The 24,427-nt window shown below is 35.9% G+C and overlaps 1 protein-coding gene across 1 annotated transcript in view; it reads right to left on the bottom strand.

The window, feature by feature from the left end:
• LOC140154967 (protein unc-93 homolog A-like) overlaps positions 1 to 22,072 on the bottom strand; it is a 36,867-nt gene extending 14,795 nt beyond the window's left edge. Inside the window, 4 exon segments of the mRNA XM_072177629.1 lie at positions 930 to 1,215; positions 2,349 to 2,365; positions 2,368 to 2,583; positions 21,945 to 22,072. Of these exon segments, the coding sequence (XP_072033730.1) occupies positions 930 to 1,215; positions 2,349 to 2,365; positions 2,368 to 2,560 (496 nt within the window). The 5' untranslated portion in view covers positions 2,561 to 2,583; positions 21,945 to 22,072.
• Between the last annotated feature and the right edge of the window lie 2,355 nt (positions 22,073 to 24,427).

The raw sequence follows: 24,427 nt of genomic DNA, 5'->3' as shown, positions 1-24,427 counted from the left end.
CGACGAAACACATCGGGAGATCATGGAGGATCTTGAACAGAGAATAGATGATGGAAAGGATGTAGACAAGGCTATAAAGAGGGTGCTAACGAAACATCGAGAAGGAATTCGACGGTCTTTTCCTATACGAGGAGAGTGATGAAGACACGGACAATGAGAACAATGGTTGAACGATTCAAGACAATTAACAAAATAAAATTTTCGTAATGATCGAAGATTGAAGAGAAGCGGGAACTTTAACAAGCATTGAGTACATTGTATTATACGATATCAACTATGTAACGATTATTGTATGTGTATCTATATTCTATATGTAAATACGTGTATAAATAGATGTATAAATAAAATATGTATATACGAAAATATAAAAAAACAAGCTTCCATTTGTCTTTATTTCGCGGTTGTTATACTCTTAGAATAAACTTACGTAAGAAACCGAATCAAATACTATCGAATACGTGTATAAAATACCGTAAATATATACCATAAAACCTCGCAAAGTAACCCCATTATACCACCCTCCCAGAGTGCGTCATAGGGCTATAAATAGATTACGTCATAAGGGAAATCACGGGTGAACCATACTTCTAAAAATAGATCAATAGATGACCTCTGAGGTCACATGAGTTGCTCCTGAAAAATCGCTCCTGAAACCTACCGTAAAGGGACCTCTTATACTACTAACACACGAACGGATCTTCACTCCATAACATACACTAATCAGACACTTCTTCTGATCTGAAATGGCACGTAAAAGAGCGATTTATAACTCCTCTTGACGAGTCACTAACACATATGAACTTTATGGCACGGCCACTGGTTCAAACAGCTCTAAAGAGGACTCTTCCAAAGCTCTTCCTGAGGAGACCAGAGGAGCAGCTCTTCACCACATTTCAGAAGACAGTGTCTGGCTAGCTATAAGCACTTACCTATTGTAGTAAGATAAGTACATTTTGCTGACCAAAGTGGTGCGGCTCCAAGCCCTACCAAAATTGACGCTGGGATTAAAGTACCCCAGCTTGGATAAAAATTTGCTATCATATACAATGTGTAACAGCACATGGAGCCAACAAGTGTCCATTTTAGCCCAAGATGGCGGATGACGAAGGAAGGAACGAAGATGGCAGAAAATATGAGAGTAGCATAGATAATGGCTAGGGACGCAACACCTAAACCTTGGTCGCAGTTTATACTGCTTTGAAGATTTGAAATACCCTGTAAAAATAGAAAAGAAAAGATTGTATCAGAGAATGTCAATGTTACCTACACTCTAACATTTTTAAACACCGTCCAAATATGAACGGCAGGGTTCAAGGTGGTGTTCTAGGTTTGTTCCACTATTGAACACTGGAAGTTCACACCTAGAACACCACCTTGAACACTGCCGTCCATATTTAGAACACCACCTTGAACACTTCCGTTTATATATATGGTGATCAAGAACAGTTACAAAAAATTGTGGGATTAGGCTTTTATGACGGGAGTGTATAACAATTGGTACGTTTTTAGCGGGTTCGCCGTCGGACAAGTTTAGAACTGTCAAGCTTTCGTCAGGAGTAGCTCTGACTTTTTCAGGACAAAGTACTAGTATAAGAATGAGACATATAATAATAGGCCGTCCTTTGCCCACTGGTGGCTCTGAAAAGAGCCGTTCACTGAAGACTGTTCCTGTCAACAGAGAACAAGCAGATCTCGCCTATCTGCTAGTGTGAAAGGTTTGGTGGTTCTGAAAAGAGCCGTTCACTGAAGACTGCCCTTTGTCAACAGAAAACAAGCAGCCCTCGCCTTTCTGCTAATGTGAACGATCTGCTTGATCACTGTTGACAGGTACATTCTTCATTGAACGTAGGCAAGGGGCGACCTACTTGTCTCTTTCTTAGGTACTTTGTCCTGAAGAAGTCATAGCTACTCCTGACGAAAGTTTGACAGTTCTAAGCTTGTCCGACGACGAACCCGCCGCAAACTTACCAATTGTTACAAAAAAGGGTGTTTAAAAAGGTGTCATCAGGCGTCCAACATTTTAGAGTGTACTTATAAGGACGACACTGCGTTTCTTTTAATAAAGACCGATATAACCCAGTAAAAGTTAATGCATATTTTGTTTTGGACAGATCCTGAATGAGAGCAACATTGAGAGCTAATGAAGAAACCCTAAAATAAATACGATATGGCCTGTTTCTTTTCTTTTTACACAAATTCGTTTACATAACTTCTTAACCAACTTTGCCCAACTTTTCATTTATTTACGCCTTTAACCAAATCCGGATGTTTTTAACGACTACCATCGTGACTACATTACGATATATTTTAGCAGATGCACCTGACACTGATAAATCGTAATTAATTACCTGAAATGCTGTAAAAGAAATAGAAACGCTGCACTGACGCAAATCAAATTACGTATGATTTTGCCGCTACTCCAGTCATCTTCAACGCGACTGGGCTTGGTGTGGGCCGGATCTGTGCCATTGGCTAGTTTTGTCTTGGAGTTGCCAAAAGACACATTGCCATCTGAAGGGTAGTGGCCGTTTGGGCGGGAATTCATCTCCGCGTCTGTCATGGTGGTGTTGGTTTATTATTATTCTGTGAAAAGAGAGTTACAATAGAGAAAACAAAATTCTGATTAGTAATAATATACCTACTGTCCCAAAAAAGGTAACACGCATGTAGATTAAATGAACCGCATTTACGATGGTGCAACAAAACGATGACAAATTTTCAGATATTATTTATTCATATCCGTCTTGTAAGTATTTCGTATCTTAAAAACAAATTAACTTACGAGGGCAAGACGACTGGGGTATATCGTATTAACAAAAGTTTCAAGAACTTAAAATAATATTTCGCCCACATTAATTTTGCCCCCATCCGGGGTATATTCCGTTCTACCCATGTATATACATGTACATCTTTCTTTTTTAACTGTTTCTATTCGAAAGTAAATCAAATATGTATGTTTTTGTGCAAATATTGGCATTATGCATGGCTCCGAATAATGGAAATGCAAAATCATCCTATAAAATCAGTAATTCAACTGTGGTATTTCAATGGCTTAATCACCTTGTTTTAATTCACGGCTGCTCTTAGCAACGGAAATAAAATCATCGAATTTATGAAAATGTCAAATGCAAGCTGTCACAGATTAATTTGTTTTGTCTGTGTTGTTTAACATGTTTAAAGAGGGGTAACCCTACATTGGTTTAGGATATGGATATGGTAACCACAATTCGCCCGTTTTGTCACAACTTCATCGCAAATACATTGATAGTATTAATGTGAAAAATATGATCTATTAAATGATACAAAAACTGTAATTATACGAAACGATATTAAAACAAATAGTCAGGGTAAGTGATAAACAGTATACGGTATAACATAAAATGATATCAACATATGTCAGTGTTTACAAAAGTACATTCAGGTTAATTATGTTAATGTAACTTAATGATGATGCTTTGATGATGAAACGAATGAATGAATTAATAAATAAACGAATGAATGGACTGACTTCCTGAATGGACGGATTGAATATGGAATGAATAAATGAACGAATGAATGAAATGGAATGAATAAATCGAATAAATAAATAAATAAATAAATAAATAAATAAATAAATACATAAATAAATAAATAAATAAATAAATAAATAAATAAATAAATAAATAAATAAATAAATAGGCCCCTAAATAAATAAATAAATAAATAAATAGGCCGCTAAATAAATAAATAAATAGGCCAATAAATAGGCCAATAAATAGGCCAATAAATAAATAAATAAATAAATAAATAAATAAATGGCCGAAATGAATGGAATGGAATGAAGAATGAATGAATGCAGGTGCATATACGTTATTTTAAAAGGCATAATATGAAATTAATGAATGAAAGTTAATTTAATATGCAGGCAGTGTCGTGTCAGCTTGTATTTCCACGTGTACCATAATCGCCATTTAATTCCAGCTGCTATATAGCATACCCTACAAACACGAAACGTTTTACAGAAAACGTTTAAATGTCGGGTTTAAGGGTATAAAACCGTTTTATTAACATTCAGAAAACATTTGTGAAAAGTTGATGCAAAACATTCTAACATAATGATGTGAAATATCATTTTGCAAAAATGTTTGCCAAAAATATTTTGCAATGACATTATGACATAAATAACATATTTAAAATTTTGTTGTAGTATTCATATGATATATATGTAGGGGGCCCCTATATACGTTTTAAAATAGCGTCCTGCCCTTTATATAAAACCTGACATTTAAATTTTATTAAAACCTTTTGATCAAAACCAAAACTTATAACATGGTGGTTATATTAACGTTTTGTGTTTGCTGGATTAGGGATGGGCAATCAGATGTTCATAACAAATCATGAAATGTGGTGAAAGAGAAAGGAATCAGAGCATATATGAATTTGTAAAATAAGGTGTTAAATATATTTTATATTTCAGATTCAAAGTTTAGGAAAACTGCAGCAAAATAACACTGCACAATTCTTATTCTGACATATAATTGGTAATTGGTATATATATATTAGTCTGTAGTCATGCTGTTCAAAAGCATTTCCTGATTTGGAGATATTAGCTGATATTGTACGTTATACTCCATCCCTATTGATAAACTTAGTAGGTTTAACAGCTGGGTCCCCTCTGAAAGCTTTTTGCAATTTTCCACTCAAATTTCAAGATAATACAGGGTGTATCAAAATGATTGGTACCCATCAATAACCAGCAGCATGATATCCACTATTTTGTAGATTTATGTAATAAAAGGTCATAAAACTTCAAATTGTAGTCATTTCAAGAGGATCTAATGTTGGCTTTAGAAGAAGCAGGCTTTTCATTAGACAACAAAGCTGATGAGTACCAATCATTTTGATACACCCTGTATAACCCATTATGCAGATATTTAAGGAAATCGAATCGGTACAGTCAAAAGTTTCTCCATAAAATAATAAGTATTTATAATTTTTGGCCCCACACAAATGTGGGGCTTAAGTTATCATCCACAAGGTCGTCTGTTTGGTTGGCTTGCTGTAATAACTAATCAACTTCAAACTTGGTATGGTGATAGTATACGGTGGCCTGATGTGCTGTATAGTTTTGTGTCATGTTATTGGCATATTTATGAATATTAATGAGCTTATTTGCACATTTTGCCTACATTTTCATTAATCCACTCTGCAGCTTAAACGCAATAACCTATGGATCAACTTCAAACTTGGTATGGTGATAGGATATGGTGCCCTGATGTGCTGTATAGTTTTGTGTCATGGGTTATATTATTTGAATTTACAAGCTTGTTAATTACACGCATTTGTGTGGGGACCACCTTAATTACGAACCGCGTAATTCTAGTTCCCCGATAGTTTTCTCCTTCATATACCAGACGGTGCGATTCTTTAAAATATTAAACTTATCAGTCTGGGAATATTATTGTATAAAAACGGATTAAAATATGCACACAGAAAAACACGTAATATATACTACAAAATAGTGTTATATCACGTCCTTTGTTTCATTTTAAATGGCGAGCCTTGATTAAATAGAGAACTAAATGAAATGACATATTAATTATGGGAGGCCCTACATTTCAAAACTGTCATTTGCAAATTTTATGAAACAAGTGACCGTCGAGGGCGATATAACCCAGTTTCAATCACCTTCGGTGCAACTATATACAAGAAAGCCTACGTTATTCTTGCATAACAGGTTACAGTTTGGTACCGTGCAGCTCGCACTATCATATAAATCTTATTAAAACTTATGCTACGACGAGCGGTGTTAGGCCTTTTTAAGGAGTGGGGGATTTCAAGGGGGAAAACTTTGACGAAAATTGTCAAAAATGGGCCAAAAAGTACGCAAGATGCATAAAAATCTTAAATATCAGGACGACCAGCATCCCGCGGGTGGTGGGGGAGGGGAGGAGCAAGAGAGGAGCAAGACTTCTCACAGCGGGGGGCTTCCCTCCCTCCCCTTGGCAACGCCACTGGCTACGGGTCTGATGCAGAGGTGTGTGTCTTGATGCCATAGATGTAGAGGTCATGACATCCAACATTGCCCAATGAAAATCATTTCACAGCGGAGAAAGCCGTATGTATTTGCAAATCGGAACCTCTAAAATACATCAACCAAAATTGAATGACCGACCCCTAAAACCGCCTTTTCATCATGTCTGTGTTGTGAACATGTACATAAATATTGATCAAAGTAATTGTTTGAAATCAATGTGTCACAATAAACGACTTCAGTGAAGTTCAATCATTCTCGTCAATTATAATCCACGTACATATAGGGAAATCAACGGATGCTTGTAATCATGACTGTATATAAAAATAATGGTATCAATAAAAGTTATATCATCGCTAGCGATGAATATTATAAACAGTATTGGCTAAAGGTTCTTTATCCAAGAAAACGATTTTAATACCAAAAGGGTTAACACTATACCTTTTATTTTTCTTAACTTTGTGATGAGTCGATTGAGTCCCTGAATTAATTAATGAGAACGTCCCTAGGTCTATTTAAATAAGGTTATTTATAGAACTTTTTAAGGTTCTTTATGGAACCTTAACACTGCTTAGGGCTCTGCATATAGTGGCGGCGTGCGGCAACTTTTGTTGCGTTCCTGTTGCGTTTGTCACGACGAAAAACGCACACAAACATAGAACTGTCTTCATAGCTATAGGCCAATTTTCCATAGTGTTTTCCCTGCGATAAAAATTTGGAGATACGATGGTATCACAGTCTATAGGCCTAACAATAAAATAATATTCGTAATTTCGCGCGTACTTGTAGAGATATTATATGTCTAAATGATCAGCTGCCTTCATCAAGGCCTAAAGTACACGGTGCCCCATGCATCACTTTCAACCTCCTCGGGCGTATTCACACATGAGATCCAAAAGTAGACATTGCACTTTAAACTTCAGCATCCGCAATACTAACTCAATAACCCATCAAAAGTTCACAACCTTTAAAGAAGTAAACTGACGTCCGCAGATGAAACTGATATTTGTGACTAATAAAAATAAGATAATAAATGTCATGGCGGGAATAATTATCATTAAGTTAGATCACATGACTAACACTTGAATATCGACCAAAAATGCGCGCGCGTATGTAATGTTTATGAAGTGATAATTATATAGTAATGCAGACATACAGGGTTGTCAAAATTAATAGCATCTCGTTTTGAAACTTTGAGAATGGTTTAGGTAGATCGTTTGATCTTTGTTATACCCATAAACGTTTATACCAAGGAACGTTGATCTTGGCGTTCATAAGGCAACCCAGATATGTGATTATGTAAATGACATCCTGATGTTTTATCAACGAAATATTTGACATGGTCGATTTTTATATATTGCTTATTATATTATATATTACAAAGTCACAAGTGAACTGCTTGACTTCATTTTTATTCCTCTAAACTCTAATTTATCCAAACTATGCTCAAGTCAAGTTCCAAGTTCCATTGCTATAGGCTATATAAAGAGCCTCACACTTTTTTACCAAAAAGTTGTATAGCCTACATAGGGCTATCGTGTAAAATCGACGTAGACAACGTAAACATGGTAAAACGGGATCGCAGTTCCAAGTGCTATCAAGAGAGAGCAAACTTATCATTTTGAATTTATCGATTCCTCTATCGTACACGAGTGATAAAATCTTGACAAGTTATATTTGTCTTTAACAGCCAAACGGGGTCGAATAAAAATAGGACTATTTTGTATGCAAGTCATCGTCGCTTGCAAGGTGAAACGGGATGACTTCCTGGCGCTCCAAGCAAAACAGGATCGCAAGTAAAAAGCGTTCAATAACAAAATGCATTACCATTCTGAACAGGAATACAAAAATTATCGTATAGTCTGCAAATTATCCTGAATATAAATGTATTTGCATTGACGATTCCAGTATACATTGCGCGCTTTTCGTGACTTCAGGGGCAGATGCAGTGAATGATAAAGACCTCGTAACCAGTTCCGAAGAGGTATAAATGTCTGGATATCAAATTATTTACAGAAGGATCTCCACCAAAATGTTTCGTATTGACCCTTGGGGTTGAGTCTTTCTAAAGGGGACTGGGTTAACCCACTTTTTCATTACATTATTCTACGGGCCTTCAAAAGCTTTAAAAGTTCAAATACACGTTCTTGGCTCTTATATACATCCGAAGGAGAATACGGACATGAACTTCACACGTGGGATACAGTGGGATCAAGGTCAGTCAATTCAACAGAGATGGAAATAGCCTGGGGAAAAATAGCATGAAATCGGACCATGCATAGTACATGTAGTATTCCAGGGGATTCCAGGATATTATTCATAGTATAAAAGTCGCGTTTTTAGACTAGAATACCGTAATAATTAGATTCACATCTGGAAGGGAGGAAACCGCATGTCATGTATATACATGTATAGGCCTGGAACTCCAGGTTTGGAACTATGGCAGTAGGCATATACATTGTAGATAACGGAATCATGACACAATTTTATTTCTTATGTAGGCCTATTTCCTCCCTCGGTCCGTGGATAACGACAGGCAACGTAGACTATTGAATAAACTCAACTGGTACGATATAACAATTGAAATGACAGACATGTTGGTTCTAAGGTTCTGACAGAGGGACAGGTCTCTAGTTCGATTCCACAAAAAACCTATCACTTGTTTTATTGTATGTATTATCATGCGAATTGCCCCGTGGTACCTTACGGAGGGTAAAATTTTATTTAAATGAGGACGAGTGACGTGAGTCTTCGATAGGGTCTATTCCAAATTTGCCCAGAGATGGAACCGAGACTGTGTCTGTGATAGGCCTATGCCTATATGCAAAAACTTGCTTCATAAACCTTGATCCTTTTGGAAACTCTACAAATTACGTTGTCAACAAAATATCAAATAGGTCAAATCGTTCCATAGGTATTAATGTTAGACTTTGCCTCTCATAAATGAGCACACAAAAAGCTCACAACAAAGTATTAAAAAAATCTACTAGAAATGGCACACATTCTAGAACATGCTTAATTAAATCATGAAAATCAATATTCAATCTCGAGAATATTATGTGTATTCTGCACTTTATTGTGACAGCACGAAAGTAGGTTTCTTTTGGAATATTTTATTTCTCAAATACATTAAATCAATATTCATTTTACGTGCTTCCACCAACTTCGTGACACCGAAGTAGCGGACTCCGACCGAGATCAAATTGGACTTGGCTCAAAGTATTGTTCTGAGTCATGAAGGGAAATGGGGCAAATGTTTAATTCAATTATCACACTTTTCATCAACAACGAAAATCAAACATTTCTTTATAGATTGTGACAACAGCGAGTCTATGCAAAATCATAAGAAACACGCAATCCGGACCTTTTGATGAAGGTGCTGGCTTTTGTATATCTTTATACGTACGTTCCTCATTAATCCAACCACAAGAAATTTTGTCTATTGTTATAGCTTTCAACTTTGCCTGTAGGGAACAAGTATATACAAAAATGTATACCTGGCAAATATACTTCAAGTTCAACACTATATACGCGTTTAACTTTCACGGCTTTAATAGGCAGTATTATGGAAAATTACAACTATACTTGAGTTTTACCAGCATATGTCACGGAACAATTACTGCACAATATCATTATAGGAACTGTGAATACATACAATATTTGAGTTCTTGCTGAAATTCTCCGATGGCCTGTGTGAATTATAATATTATAGTAGAAATTTGGCTAAATTCAATTAAAGAACAATCAACATACTCATCAATAACTATTATGAAGTAAAGTTTTATTTGAAAGCTGTATAGCGAATTATGATAGCTTATGATCTTCGAGTAATCATGTTCATTATGACATTATCCCTTCGGTTAAAGGAAAATCCTAAAATCAATTACATTCAGTGGTGTCAATCATTAAAATAAAATTTCTAAAGGCATTATGTAAACGATCATAAATGATACACGTGACTTAATTAAGTAATCAAAAAGATTCATATATATTCAATGGGGCTGTCCCTTTTATTGTAAGCGCATGAGAGGATTCAGTTCAGATTTTTAAACATTCTAAAACATTTTGTTAGTCATAAAGTTATTATCAACTCATTAACGACCTCTGGGAGTAGGATGACATTTCAGCGTATATCCGCTTCACTGTTTGGGGGGAAAAGTTGAAACTTGTTACATGATTTTTTCAAATTGCATTAAGATATAAATATATATAGCCTATAGGCTCTACCATGCAGCATGTTTTTCTAATGTGTAGGTCTAGCGACAGGGTTTAGAAATGTCCACTTAAAAGTATTAAGATTTAACTTAATATTAAGGGATCTAAAATGAGCGTTTATTGCGTTTCGACAGTATTTTTTGTGGGACATGAGAGCACCTCGGACCTATCGAATTGCATTCTGAATACGAAGCATGTCTTTCTGATATCAAATAATTTTCATTTTTGAAAATCACAATATAATACAAATTTTATGACAAATTATAAAAATTTGATATTTTTCAAATTTTTGATATATAACAGTCCTCGAAGTAAATTATATAAATCTAATGATATATTCTTAAAGGAGGATTTCGTGATCCTAGCATCCTCTTTTTATGACATTTTCAGTAGATATCCACGAAAAAGCTTATTTCCAAAATTTCAGTTGATTCCGATTTTGCGTTTGCGAGTTATGCATGATTATGTGTATTACACTGCTCCATAGACAATGTGTTGTAATTTCGTTCTGGTGCACCAGAACGAAATTCAAATTTAACGATATTTTTGCTAAACGAATTAATCTGCAAGAAATATTTGGTACATAAACATTATGTAGCCAGAGGTATCCAGTGGTGTAAAAATCTCAATTTTTTTGGGAAAAGTGGGGGGATGAGGCTGTGGATCACGAAATGCCCCTTTAAAGTGTATGTAGCAGGGAGGAAAAGCCGACGGTCAATTGAAAATGTTGACCTTTCATATTGAAGATATGGATTTTTTCCAAAAACTCCAATTTTTTTGGTGTTTTGGGAAAAAAAAATCCATATCTTCAATACGAAAGGTCAAAATTTTCAACTGATCGTCGGCTTTTCATCCCACCTACATACACTTTAAGTATAAATCATCAGATTTATAAAGTTTACTTCAAGTACTGTTATTAGTGTTAAATATCAAAATATCAATTTTTAATGATTTGCCATAAAATGTGTATTAAATTGCGAATTTCAAAAATCAAAATTATTTGATATCAGAATGACATTCTTCGTATTCAGAATGCAATTCGATATGTCTGATGTGCTCTGATGTCCCAAAATAAATACTGTCCAAACGTTCATACCCCAGCCCTTAACTTTGACACCCGATTACAGTCACTCCGTCACATGTTTCTCTTTATGCCATATGTTGAAATTAAAATCAAGCAGAATGGAAATCGACGTTTGTTTTTGGAGTTTGTTACTTTTTAGACAGAATAAAACTTTTGCTGCCGTAATGTATACCCAATTTGGCAATAGGTATACCAACACCCAAATTAAAATCAATGTTAGCTTAAAACTAAGATTACAAAATAATTCACGTGATGCAATTTGTTTATCCAACTTTACTGTGATATTATAACGGACAATAAACGATATTAGGGATTTTGAACAATTGTGTTTTATGCATGGATTTCCCCCTTTTTTGCATCATATTTGACAAGCAAAGTAGACAAGTTAGGCCCTTCACAATTAATTCTTAGTTTCCTGTTTCAAGTTTGAAAATAAAGGACGAGGCGACTTTTAATTATTAATTGTTAATTATCTATTACTTTCTTTATTTTGAAAATGTGGTCGTGACTATTATCAACATCCATTTGGTCATTTTGACTAAGACTACGGATTTAATTATTTTACCTTTATAATTGATTTTTTACATTAATATTAGTAGGGGATCCTACAATGTTCTTGTTTTATATTCATAATCAAAGTTGAGATGATCAAAAACAGATATTAGCAAATAAAAGTAATTACAAAGTCAATTAAAAGATGAAAATACCTAAATAAAAATTAAATAATTAAATATTTTTCCATTCTTGATTTTGGACGCGCGAGGGAAACAGGAAACTAAGGATCAATTGTAATTGGCCTTAGGCAATAACCAGCAAACACAAAAACGTTTTAAAAACGTTTTAAATAAGTTATATTTTGGCTTTTGGTGTAGGTAAAAACGTTTTAATAACATTAAAATGTCGGGTTATATAAAGGTCATGATAACGTTTTAAAACGTTTTGTATGAAAACACACTACAACAATATTTTTAAATGTTTTCAAAAAATGTCATTGTAAACTATTTTTGCAAACATTTTTGCCAAATATTGTGTCAATACTTAAATAACATCATGTTAAAATATTTGAACCCAGCAAACACAGAAATGTTCTTATAATGTTTTATTCAAAACCTTTTAATAACATTTAAATGTCGGGTTATATAAAGATCATGAAAACGTTTTTAAAACGTTATTGAAAATATTTTGGGCAAACATTTTTCGCAAAATATTTTTTCAACCCCAAAATAACATCTTGTTTAGAATGTTTTGTATCAAGTTTTCAAGAATGTTTTTGGAATGTTATTAAAACGTTTTTATACCCTTTATATATTAACCCGCCATTTAAACATTTTCTATAAAACATTTTTGTTTGCTGAGCAGTAGATTATCAAAAATGTTTTTAAGGTTATGAAAACGTTTTATACTCTTAATATACCCTTTATATAACCCGACATTTAAACGTTTTCTGACAACCTTTTATAACCTTTTGCGAATGATGTCGAAAACGTTTTGTGTTTGCTGGGAACATAATTCTATAGTATATACACATGTCGCGTCGCTTGTACAAAGAAAAGAAAAAAGAAAAACAGAAAAAGGGGAAGGGGAAGGGGAAGGGGAAGGGAAAAGGAAAAGGAAAAGGAAAAGGAAGGGAGGGGAGGGGAGGGAAGGGAAGGAAAGGAAGGGGGGGGAGGAGAGGAGAGGAGAGGAGAGGAGAGGAGAGGAGAGGAGAGGAAAGCGACCTTTTGAGACCAGAGTGTTTTGTTTCAGTTTCAGACACCCTGTACAATTAGTAGATATTATGTGATCTACGCCTCCGCCACACCGTCGACACACCCTTTTTTCAATCCTGCATATTTTCGTGTTCTGACATCTGTTTAAACATTCCTATTATTATTTGCTCGCTTACGGTTTCACGACATATTAATATACGTATTCCTATCGTCGTACGTCAGCTCATTCCTGCAAGCTGCGGCTATATCATATAGAACTCAGCATCACATCTATCACATTAAAGTGCAATAAACTTTTGTACCCAGACGTAAACATTAACATAATACTGTCTGTATATACAATTTAAAAAACAAAACGCAACTAAGCACCTGAGACGAATATACCTATATTCGTCTCAGCTAAGCACAACACGTAATATTTCACACATGGAACTAGAGAGCCCATACTTTTAAAACTAAATAATAATTACGTTATTACGTACATTTATGTTTTCAATAGAGGGCATCTTTATGCTACAACATATTTAACACCTTTTGGGATATACCACTTCAAGTAGATGTTAAACATGTAGGAGCATTGATGGGCGAAGGAGGCCACACCACACACAGCAGCCATCGCTAATCAACTTCCTGGTCCAAAAGCGTATGGATAGACTGGCATTCAAGGAGCCCAGATCTCAAATCTTTATGGAACACGAAGATAACACTTTATAATATAGAACGTTCAACACCAAGTCAATAATAATAATATATTTTGGTTTATGGTGAATAGCAGTGTTTCATCATGTTCATGACAAAGGGAAAGAGAAAGGCACTCAAAGAAATCAGAACAAATGAAATACTTAGTAACAGAAATTGATAAGAAAACTGGGGAAAATAGGATAAAAGCCTGGATACGTTGCTTTCCAAAACATGTACATGCAATATCTTACCTCTTTGGATTTGCTGCTATACCTATGGAATAGGCGATTCAAATTTGAAGAAAAAAAATCAGCATTTTCGGAAGTTAATCTTTATTGATTTTGTTTCATTTTCTTCCTCATTGCTTTAATATTGTTGACATTGGTAACTTGGTAATTATTGAACGTTAATTTAGTACCCAGCGTTATCTTAGTACCCAGCGTTTAATATCTTCGTGCCCCATAAAGATTTGAGATCTTACTCCTTGAATGCCAATCTAGCCATACCCACTTGATCCAGGAAGTTGTTTAGCGATGGCTGCTGTGTGCGGTGTGGCCTTCGCCCACATTCAAACGGTCTTGAGTTTGCTTTAAACACAAAAGTACCCAATCAACCCAATCATGCTATCTTCCAAGTTTATTGATACTTTTTTGTGCGCAGTTTGCGCTTTCTTTAAAACAATTCTATAGGATAGTAGAAAGTATACAAAACATTATTGTAAACAAAAAGTTGAGGTTGTATACAGATATCATCCTCTTGTATAGCATGTTGTAGCCGACCGCAAGACTCCTCCAGCAGCGATCTAGCCATTGTTGTAATTTGTTGGTGGTGTTGTAACCCATGGTAACCGTCCCCTAGTAAGCCCAGAATAATGTTCCATGAAAGGAGTTCACTATAACAGTTATCATATTGGAACACTGTGCCAATATATGTGGTTCACTAAAACGTCCATGTCTTCTCTTAAATTTGGGATTAATAGACGTATAAATCAACTCATGAACCGAACTGAAATTAGGTCATGTTTTGATCCAACAATGCTTCAGCCCATGTAGACAGATCATATCACCTCTCAAGAATCCCGGTCGAGAATTCAACCCTTACGGGGTCAAAAGTACCCCTTGATTGGAGTTAGCGTGGTTAGGTCAGGTGCATATTTGACCCGGAGTTGGATACGTCATAATGCTACGTGCCATTTTGTCTTCCATCAGTGATGATCAGACAAAGACAAAGAGCTACAAAGGTCACGTTAGGGTCTGTGCAATAATTATACGTCAGGGGTAAATTCTCAATATGGTCTTCTGTCAAAATGGCTTTGTCTTCCGGCTTTTCAACGTTCCAAAATATCCTTCCCCCCTTTCGACGTTACCCTCTCCTTCTGTTTTTACACATGCCAGACTTTAGAAAACCTACATTGTAAAACCCAAAATTGTCAAATCATGTGAGCGAGCAGGACATTGTGCTCTGGGAGAAGGGGGTACTTTAACTTTAATTTTGGTAAGGGTGTGCGGCGTAAAGTGCCGAACTTTGAGAACTGAGAACTGATTCTTGGGCAAAATAGGAGCTTCTGAACTAAAAATCTACCAGCATATTTTGCTAACCATGTTCTATGTGATCTAAAATTGGGCCAAATTATAGGCTGTGGAGCTAAAGACATTCATTTTTGTTTGAACTAAGATGAATTGTTGGAGTTTCACCCAAAGTGAAGTTAAAGGACTGCCATTTTTAGGCCATAATATGGAAAAGATAAAAATCCCTTAACCCCCTGTTGACTTACTACAAATGCGTGGCCCCTCTGAATTTTGCCAAAAACAGTTGCCCCCTATTATACCACCCCTATAAACTTATGGAAGTACTTCCATTCGTTACTGGTTAGTACGTCAACTGATACATCCCACAACCGAAAAGAGGCCCACACGGAAGCTGGAGTTATCTTTCACGTGACATGACCGACATTCATCAGGGAAACCCGATCGGTATGATGCGCCCGGTGTCTCCGTCACTCGTCGTTTATCACGTGCAGACATTTAATTGCAAGACTAGATTATTCCATCCATTGACACAATATTCCACTGTCTATGATTATTATTACTCTGATGAAAATGGGAACGAAAATGGTTAGCAACTAGTTTAAATGGTTGCGATTTGGAGGTTCACAGCATCTTACGAATGGTTGAGCTTTGGCAAAAATTGCATTGACCATTTCATTATAGCGAGTGTGTATAGAAGAATCCAAATATCACAGATATACTTTTGTAGGTCCTATGGTTCTTGAGTTATAAAGAAGGCTAAAACAACACCACTTTTGTAAAACGTACATTAACTCATTAACAACAATATAAATTAAGCAAGTTTTTTCAGTATATTTGTAGAATGGACTTTTGCATAACATCAAACTTGTGTTATTTTTCAATAATATATTGATTTAGAAAATGAAAATCGAAAATGTTGCTGTATGAACTCGAACCTTTTAAAAAACGTGCCTGTTAACAACATCATACATCATCACAATGTAGGACCAGCAAATGAGGTGAAACCGTGGCGAAAGTAAATGAGATGAAACTAATCACAGAATCAAGATAGAACTAGACATTGCTGTGGTCACAGACCACTCACATAGCCGTTTATGCGACCTTTAACTCTCGAGCTAGATATTGACTATGGATGCAATGTGTATGTTATTTGTGCATGGCAAAAGATGCGTGAAGACCCATGAAGACATATCAGTCCAATTACAATGACTGATATCTTCATGGGTTAAGTACTGGTAAATACATGATGGAAGTATAAAAGTTTGAAAGAGCAATAACTGGATGGAATTTAGAGATGATTGAACCCAAGACCTCCGCTTGCAGTTGGAAGAGTTTGTAATTGTACCGTATATGCAGAAAGGTCGGAAGAAAGGGTAGCTTACTTACTGTCAATAATACGAAGAAAATGCATGACAGGTATAAGATATGAAATACAAGTGAGTATTTGAAGTGTCAAAAACCTTTGATCCTCACGTGACCTTCCAGCAATATGGCGCCATATTTGTCTGTATGTTCGTATTCGTGTCATCATGTGAAAAAATATCAATCTGCACTTATCAAACACAACGGTACTTGAATCCCGGCACGAATTATTGATTTTTATAAGTAGGTAAAGAAAATCACCCAATATTGACTAAGGTGTCAGAGTAAAGCACCAATGAACCACAATTTATGGACGTCTGACTTTAGGTCACAGGTTGCAGTGGCCGAGATTCCAGGGAAGTCGTGTGGGCCTGCAGTTTAAGATTCGCGGCTGGTTTTTTTTACATGTAGGTAATTGTCATATCTACACTGTATACTCGATTATTTATCTATAAATCGTGGTTTGCTGCACCTCTATCAATATTTTTAATAGAAGCTAATTCTATCATGCAAACGAGTTATAAAGCAGAATTAGACACTACCATATTTAGCTAGATTTCACCCGAGCTCGGCACTTTAGATGTAAAAAAAGTCACATACAATACTTGGAAGTTTACACCAAATAAATTGAACGGTTACATAACGAAATGCTACACTATGGAAAGCCAATTGTGCATTGCTATTTAACCCAACATAGAATTCGAGCCAAGCTCTGCTCTGCCTGCAGATATTAGCGCCCTCAAGCAAGGTCACTACATCATTTTAATAACAATATGCTATTTAAATAACAATTAGACACATGTTAATGACCAATTGTCACATCCTGATGTAATGATCCTTGGCTGTGCCTATATATAATTACAATGTTCAATAGTATAGGACACTGTCTCTGTGTGGTAAATTCGGGCTCTGGTCGGTAGCCCGAAAATACAAATTGGACGAAACGTCCGAATTTGCAATGAAGGGTATACACAAATATTGTAGTCTTAGATTTATGGCCCTCTATAATTACGCAAAAAAAAATAAACTACCCATTTGATAGGATTGTCAGGGTCCAAGAATATAAACTTAGTGAAAATGAACAGTGCGTCACATCATTCAAGCTGCGGAATAAAAAAATATTAAAATGAGTATAGGGATTCTATTAAAAACAATGGATGGATAGGACGAAAATAGAGCGTAACCTTAAATTTGGTTGGTTTTGCACCGCTGCATGCTGCCTGAGCACTCTGCATCTACACTAAAAAATAACATAACAATACCTTTATTTATTTTTAGCCATCCAATGTTTTCATTGTGGAATTGGTAACCCGGTTTCTAAATGACCGGTTGACCCCCGTTTCAGACTTGAAAGAATCTGATGACGTCACGCGTCAGGGGCTTACGCTATACTCTCAGTTGGATTCGTTCAGAAAATGCTTGACATTTGAGTTGAACTTCACATGTGCAATGCACGCGAGGGCTCCATTTCCATAATACGGCCCAATACCACGCAAGCTAGAGGCTGTAAGACACGTTATAATGCTGCCACTGATGTGTCTGCGTAATCAGGTCAATAAAAGCGTATTTATGAGGGATGTATAATTTTGTTTACGTGCAATTATCTCAAGGATATAACATAGTTAAATCGATGTAGAACCGGTTTCCACTATTCAAACACAGCCGTGATTCAAGCAAACAGAAAATCAATTTACTCTATAAATACTCTACAAATAAAAAACAAACACACACTTCACGAGAAATTGTTCGTTCAGTGTATGTGAAGTAATTGCTTATTTTTCCTTCGGCATGTAATGTCTGTGATTCCCTCCCTCCGTCATATTCCATTTACCAAGAACAAAATGGCTACTCCCGATCCCGCCAATTAACCCACCATGCATGGAATGTCGATTCTTGCAGATATGATCGTGCATGCATGATGTATATTTCCCATGCAGATACGAATATATTTTTGTATAATACTGTCATGTCAGTATGGCGTATTAGATACATGTTGTTTTGTTCAGGTTTTGTTCCCCCGGAATTGTACCCTAAAACAAAAGCATATGATATGATATTTGTTGTACAGTAGGCCTATACATATATGCTTTTAAAACAGGTTATTTACCCATCTTATAAAATGCTGCATCAAACTTTCTCAAATTTACAAATTGAATGTCTTTTGTATATATATATAAATATGAAAAATATATGAATGCAACATTTTTAATAGATAGGCAAAGCATATTAGATTAATATAAACATCTCAAAAAAAGTAACTAACCCCCCTTAAATAATAGCCATTATTAAAAAAACGGGCTATTGTATTGCAAATCTGTAAAATGCGTTGGAAGTAAGAATTTATTTCTGCGCATTTTGACACCTCATTTGATACGATAGCCCAGAAAACAATGAACACCGGTCAATTTAATGTAGTGAGGTCCAGATTTGAAAGTTGCACTTACAACAATACAAAAACACTCAGATATCATTACACAGATCTCATTCCATTTAATATACTGAATACAAATCAATAGAATTTACTCAACTTTCAAATCTTGGGTTACATTGATTTAAATGTACGATGTGACGTCAATATTTACTCAATTGCTACAAATGAGGTGTCAAAATGTGCAGAAATAAATTCTGCTTCCAACGCATTTGACAGATTTGTAATACAATCGCCCGGTTTTGAATAATGGCCATTATTTAATGGGGGTTAGTTAATTTTTTGAGATGTTTACATTAGCTATTAACAGTAAACCAGGAAAGTTGTTGAGTCTCGACTTTCCAAGTATAACTAACCACCTGTAAATGGTAAATTGAACAACCGGTATTTATACTTGGCCTGGGGCTATAGGATTGGGGTTGTGGTTCTGGAAGGTCAAGTACACACGTTGCTGCCGTTTATTATTGTTTAGTTTTTGACCAAAAATCAGCCTTCTTACAAAATGTACAAGATCAAGTACATTGTACAGTCGTACAATTGCACACAAATTCAAGAAATCAACAGTGCGCCAGTTCAGCATTAATAATTTTCTTAATTGCATCAAGGCTCCACAAGATACGGTTATTTTACATGCTAAAATATAAATGGTGTCGTAGTCGAGTTCAATTTCAAGTTCTTCAGTATTTCAATTTTATGTTGCTAGATCTTTGGAACCAAATTCAACCTACTGCAATGGCAGCTTGTTCGGACGACTTTCGTTTGTTCGACAACACTAACCCTATAAATAATCTCTTCTTCGTTGTTAAATCAACTTAAATGCGTGTCGAACAAGTACAATGTAGAACAACTGAACAAGCGGAGGAAACCTGATTGTTCGACCTGTAAAATTCACAAGATCAGTGCAGACATCTAAACTGATACTATTGTCGGCATATATTAGATATGCCTTTATATGCGTAAGTCAATACCTTACATCATTACGTTTGTGTAAGCAATACCATAGATTGGAATACTAATCATGGATACAGTTAGACTTTATCAATGAATATCTCATAAGTCATGTTTGTTAACATAAAAACCATCATGTTTTCGTTGTAAACATGGTTTCGAACATTGCACTGTTCTTCTTCACATCAAAAATGATCAAAACATGGTAAAGAAAGTACACTTTAAGTATATTAAAAACAACGTTACTAATAACAACACCCGGGGTAACAACATCTGTATACCAACAACATGTCATAGAATGCAAGCAAAATAACCATGACCGTGATGACAACTGTTAATGTTTAATATATTTTAAGAAACTTATAAAAAGCAGGTAAGTAAATAAGCAAAGTAAGAGAGTGACATACCAAATGATGCTGTAAACAAACAAATATTTATAAACAGAGTGAGTCAGCTAAAAGCGTCCAAGTATCGTCTTTTAGTTTAAATACGATCTATTAAATACTAGTACCTGCCGGGGTACCTATAAAAGTATAATAGTGCAAGCACGACTTTATGTCAAAACTTGGGTCACCATGCACCTGTGGATAATAATTTATCTTTTCTTAACAAGAACTACCTCGATTTCAATATAATCTTCTGAACATTGCATTAAGCTAGTATTGCAGAATGTATCTTTCAAAACTGAACTCCCGAGACTGAACTCAACAATGCTTTAGGTAATAACAAATTCAAATCAATCCAATGTGCTCAATTTATTATCTCCTATCTCATCCTCGGGTTGTTATCTTCTTCAGACGTTTAGAATCAAACAGTGTGTGTACTTGAGTTTGCGATAAGCGACAGCATAATCAAATCGAAGATTGTGTTATCATCTTCTACAATGGTTCAAATTTGACATTATTTTCTCGCCAAATCTAAACTAAAAATAAAGGGAGCTATTATATGGTGTACACTGTTCTTTATATTTTTCCTGGTCCCCATACCATGGGGAAAGTTTTCTGCAGTATAATAACAGTATAGCTGTATGAACCAACCCCAAAAGAGATATATGGTGGTTGGAGAATAAACACAGGCAATATAAAGCAATAGGTATTCCATTTTCTTAATTTCTGGTAGTTTACTACTCTGCAATCGACTCCAAGTGGAACCATTAAATAGCCATTCAGGCAAGTACAATAAATGGTCCGAATACTGTCCCACATAAACTGTTATATTATTACTTATACTTTCCCGACATACTGGATTCTTATTAAGGAGAAAACAATAATATTTATATAAGCCGGCCGGTACGACATTAATGTAATTAATAATTTAGCCTATATACCAGTCCGACGCGACGTTAGTTTACAGTGTTAGTGGCGTCACAGACATTCTATATTGGCTGTCGGGTTTGCGCATCCCTGTCCATTTCAACTGAAAACTACATATCCACAAGAGATTATCTTTATTTACCAGGGTGACTGGTGTGCATAATGTTTTTGTCTAACTGCAAATACAAAATTTAACCGACATGAAAACATGATTTTATCATTTTACCGATGAAATTTACGACAAAAAGGACGTCACACCCCCGGGAACACACCTCCAAACACACCCCTGCCATGCCTCTACTATATTCCCTACGTAGCCGGCTAAGGAAGCAGATACAATTTCATTAACTAAAGCGCAGTATTATTTCGTGTATGAACACGGCAGATTGCCAGTGCAGCAACAATAATTTATACTGCGGTAAAATTTGATGTGGATTAACTGAAACTGAAAGAGCATTATTAAAATATAGTACTTTACACTTAATATCATGAATGTTATTATTGAGAAGATGAAAAATGTCGTCGACTGGCGACTGTAGTGTTTATACAAATTATCCTGGAAATCGATTTCTCTAAAAAGGAATCTTATCAGGATTATATTGTGTGTATATTCCATGATATCTTACAAATCCATGCGTGTAAATAAATACAGTTATACTTACCAATGTACAAGGAATTATTCGCAATATATCTGTTAATGATCAAAAATATGTGAACCGGCACGGTGTGTAGTAGCTTCCTCTATGTTCCGTTTGTTTTGTTTACGTGCAGTATGTAGTAAAAAAGTATAATGAATACATGTACACAATCCGAATCACGTGCGCCGGGTGCTGCATATAATTACAATGGTTAAGAGAGAAAAAATCTGCAGACTGCAGACTCTTGTGTGTGAATACTTAAACTTTATCGAGTGTTCTTGACAGGTAAAACACTATAGAAACAGATATCTTCAGCTTAATTGACAGGTATATTTTCAGCCCAGGAAAGTGTCAATCTGGCCATCAGAATAATTGCAGAGATAGTGAATTTTGATTATAAGATATACAGCGATAAAAAGCAGTGAACAAGCTTAGCTGGCAGTGTTATTGTGAGTCAAATAGTCCCGGCCGGCATACGTTTAATGAATTATCCTGAATAGTATCGGTAACGTTATGACTGTATGCTAAGTAAAATTGTCTACATGCCTTTGGTCCGGGGGTCACACACACTTGTGAAGCATATAGCCCCTTTTTCTTCGGCAACGTGTTAATCGTGAGCTTTACCAGCAGCCTTTTTTTTATATATCCAAAACTAAAAGATAAGAGAAATAGCGCCAAACAACGTGCCTTTTTAAAGTCAGTGTGTGCATTTTATATATCTCCTATAGATATAAAAAAAAAACTATATCTAGATATAAAATAGAGAGTACAGTAGCAGAGACAAGGTCAGGATCAGGCCATAGTATATTTCCATTGTCATGGTTTGATGATCACAATTGTACCAAAACTAAGTTAAGCATGCAACTGACTCAGTTGTTCAGTTACAATACGCTGAATAATTTCACATGCCTTTCAATTTATGAAAACATATCAGACAGATAAAACCTTAATAACGTAACGTGTCCGTGTCAAGTTCACTGCACTTCTTTTTAGGCCAATTACTGATTCATCCGTGGATATAAATGAAGTTTTGAGCAGCGCGTCTAGAACTTGAGCAGCGCGTCTAGAACTTGAGATTGCCGAGAACTTGAGTTTCGACCAGCGCAAACAAGATTTCCGCATCGCGCATCCAAATCGCCTTTGGATCTGAATCTGGGAACTGAATGCACCCAGGAGACAAGACTCCACACAAAATGTAGTGCCTTATCAACAGGAAGTAGAGTGGGGGAACTCATTAAGGAATTGTAGAGCCGCGAACTCTGTGGAGCTGGATTCTGATCATCGCATGAACCAGTCTTCGAACCACAAACGGGAAACCATGCAAAAGTACAACCGAAAGATTGTTTGCAAGTGCGACAATTCAAGTGTAAGAACAGAAGATCTGCCGGGAGAGAGTTGCCTAGTTTTCCACCTTGCTCAAAAATGGATCACTATGATGAGATATTCCATGCCTATATTGATCAGGATATACCCATCTGTGGTGAGCCGCCCATGCAGGTGAGCCACCTAACCTTCTGTTGAGTAAATGAGAGAACCCACCCAGCGCATGAAGAGCAACAAAGCTCCAAAAATTTGGATTGTGCGATTACCCCAGAACTAGTACTCCAAGGTGGCAGTGAAGCCGTCAACATACACATTCTGTGTTGAAGTATTTGCAACACATACTCCTCCTGATTTCAAAAAGGCTTTTGATTAAATCAACTAGGAGCGTCATGTTCTCAATTCTCCGACACTACTGTATTCCAGTGCTCTTGGTCAATGCTATTTAGGTGTACTTTACAACAATTCCGAGAGTGATGTTATAGTGGATGGCAACATCTCAGAACCGTTTCAAGTATCCATCGGGGAATGTTCTTGCATCATTCTTGTTCTTTGTACTACCCGATGAAGAATACAATAGAGGTTACCGACTGTGATGTAGTAACACATTGTCATCAGTCCAGTTCTGGATTTTGCTGACGACATTGCTTTGGTTGAATCTTCCATCTCACGAGTACATGCGCAAATGTTTAGATCAGCAGGAGTAGCAGAACATCTAGATATCATGATCAGCGAACCCAAAACCGAGTACATGAGAGTCAACTGCAACCCACAGCCACAGACACCACTTCAACATGTTCAAGTGTATAGAGAGCATATCAAGTATGTAACCAGCTTCAAATATCTGAGATCAATGGTGGGCTCTAGGACCAGCGACCTAACCAAGGGAAACTACTTGCTTGGATTGCTTTTTGGAAATTATAGCACATTGGGAGGAGTCCATCAATCTCCATCGCTTTTCAGTTTCAACACTACCTGCGTAACATATATGGCTATGAAGATCTAGCGTCTTGACTATGTGAGTCATCTGCTCCACAGTCGTATGAAATGATATGAATTGTAAGTTTTCACCGATTTTCCTATACTCACATATCTTGGAAATACATGTCTTCGAACGTAGGAATATCTCGAGGGCTTAGAGCCAAAGAACTCCTTTTAAAGGGTAATATAGGATTTACTCTACAATT

Source organism: Amphiura filiformis, chromosome 6 (assembly GCF_039555335.1).
Source record: "Amphiura filiformis chromosome 6, Afil_fr2py, whole genome shotgun sequence".
Classification (NCBI taxonomy): domain Eukaryota; kingdom Metazoa; phylum Echinodermata; class Ophiuroidea; order Amphilepidida; family Amphiuridae; genus Amphiura; species Amphiura filiformis.
The sequence above is the reverse complement of the archived record's forward strand: the minus strand, read 5'-3'. Positions and strand labels throughout refer to the sequence as shown.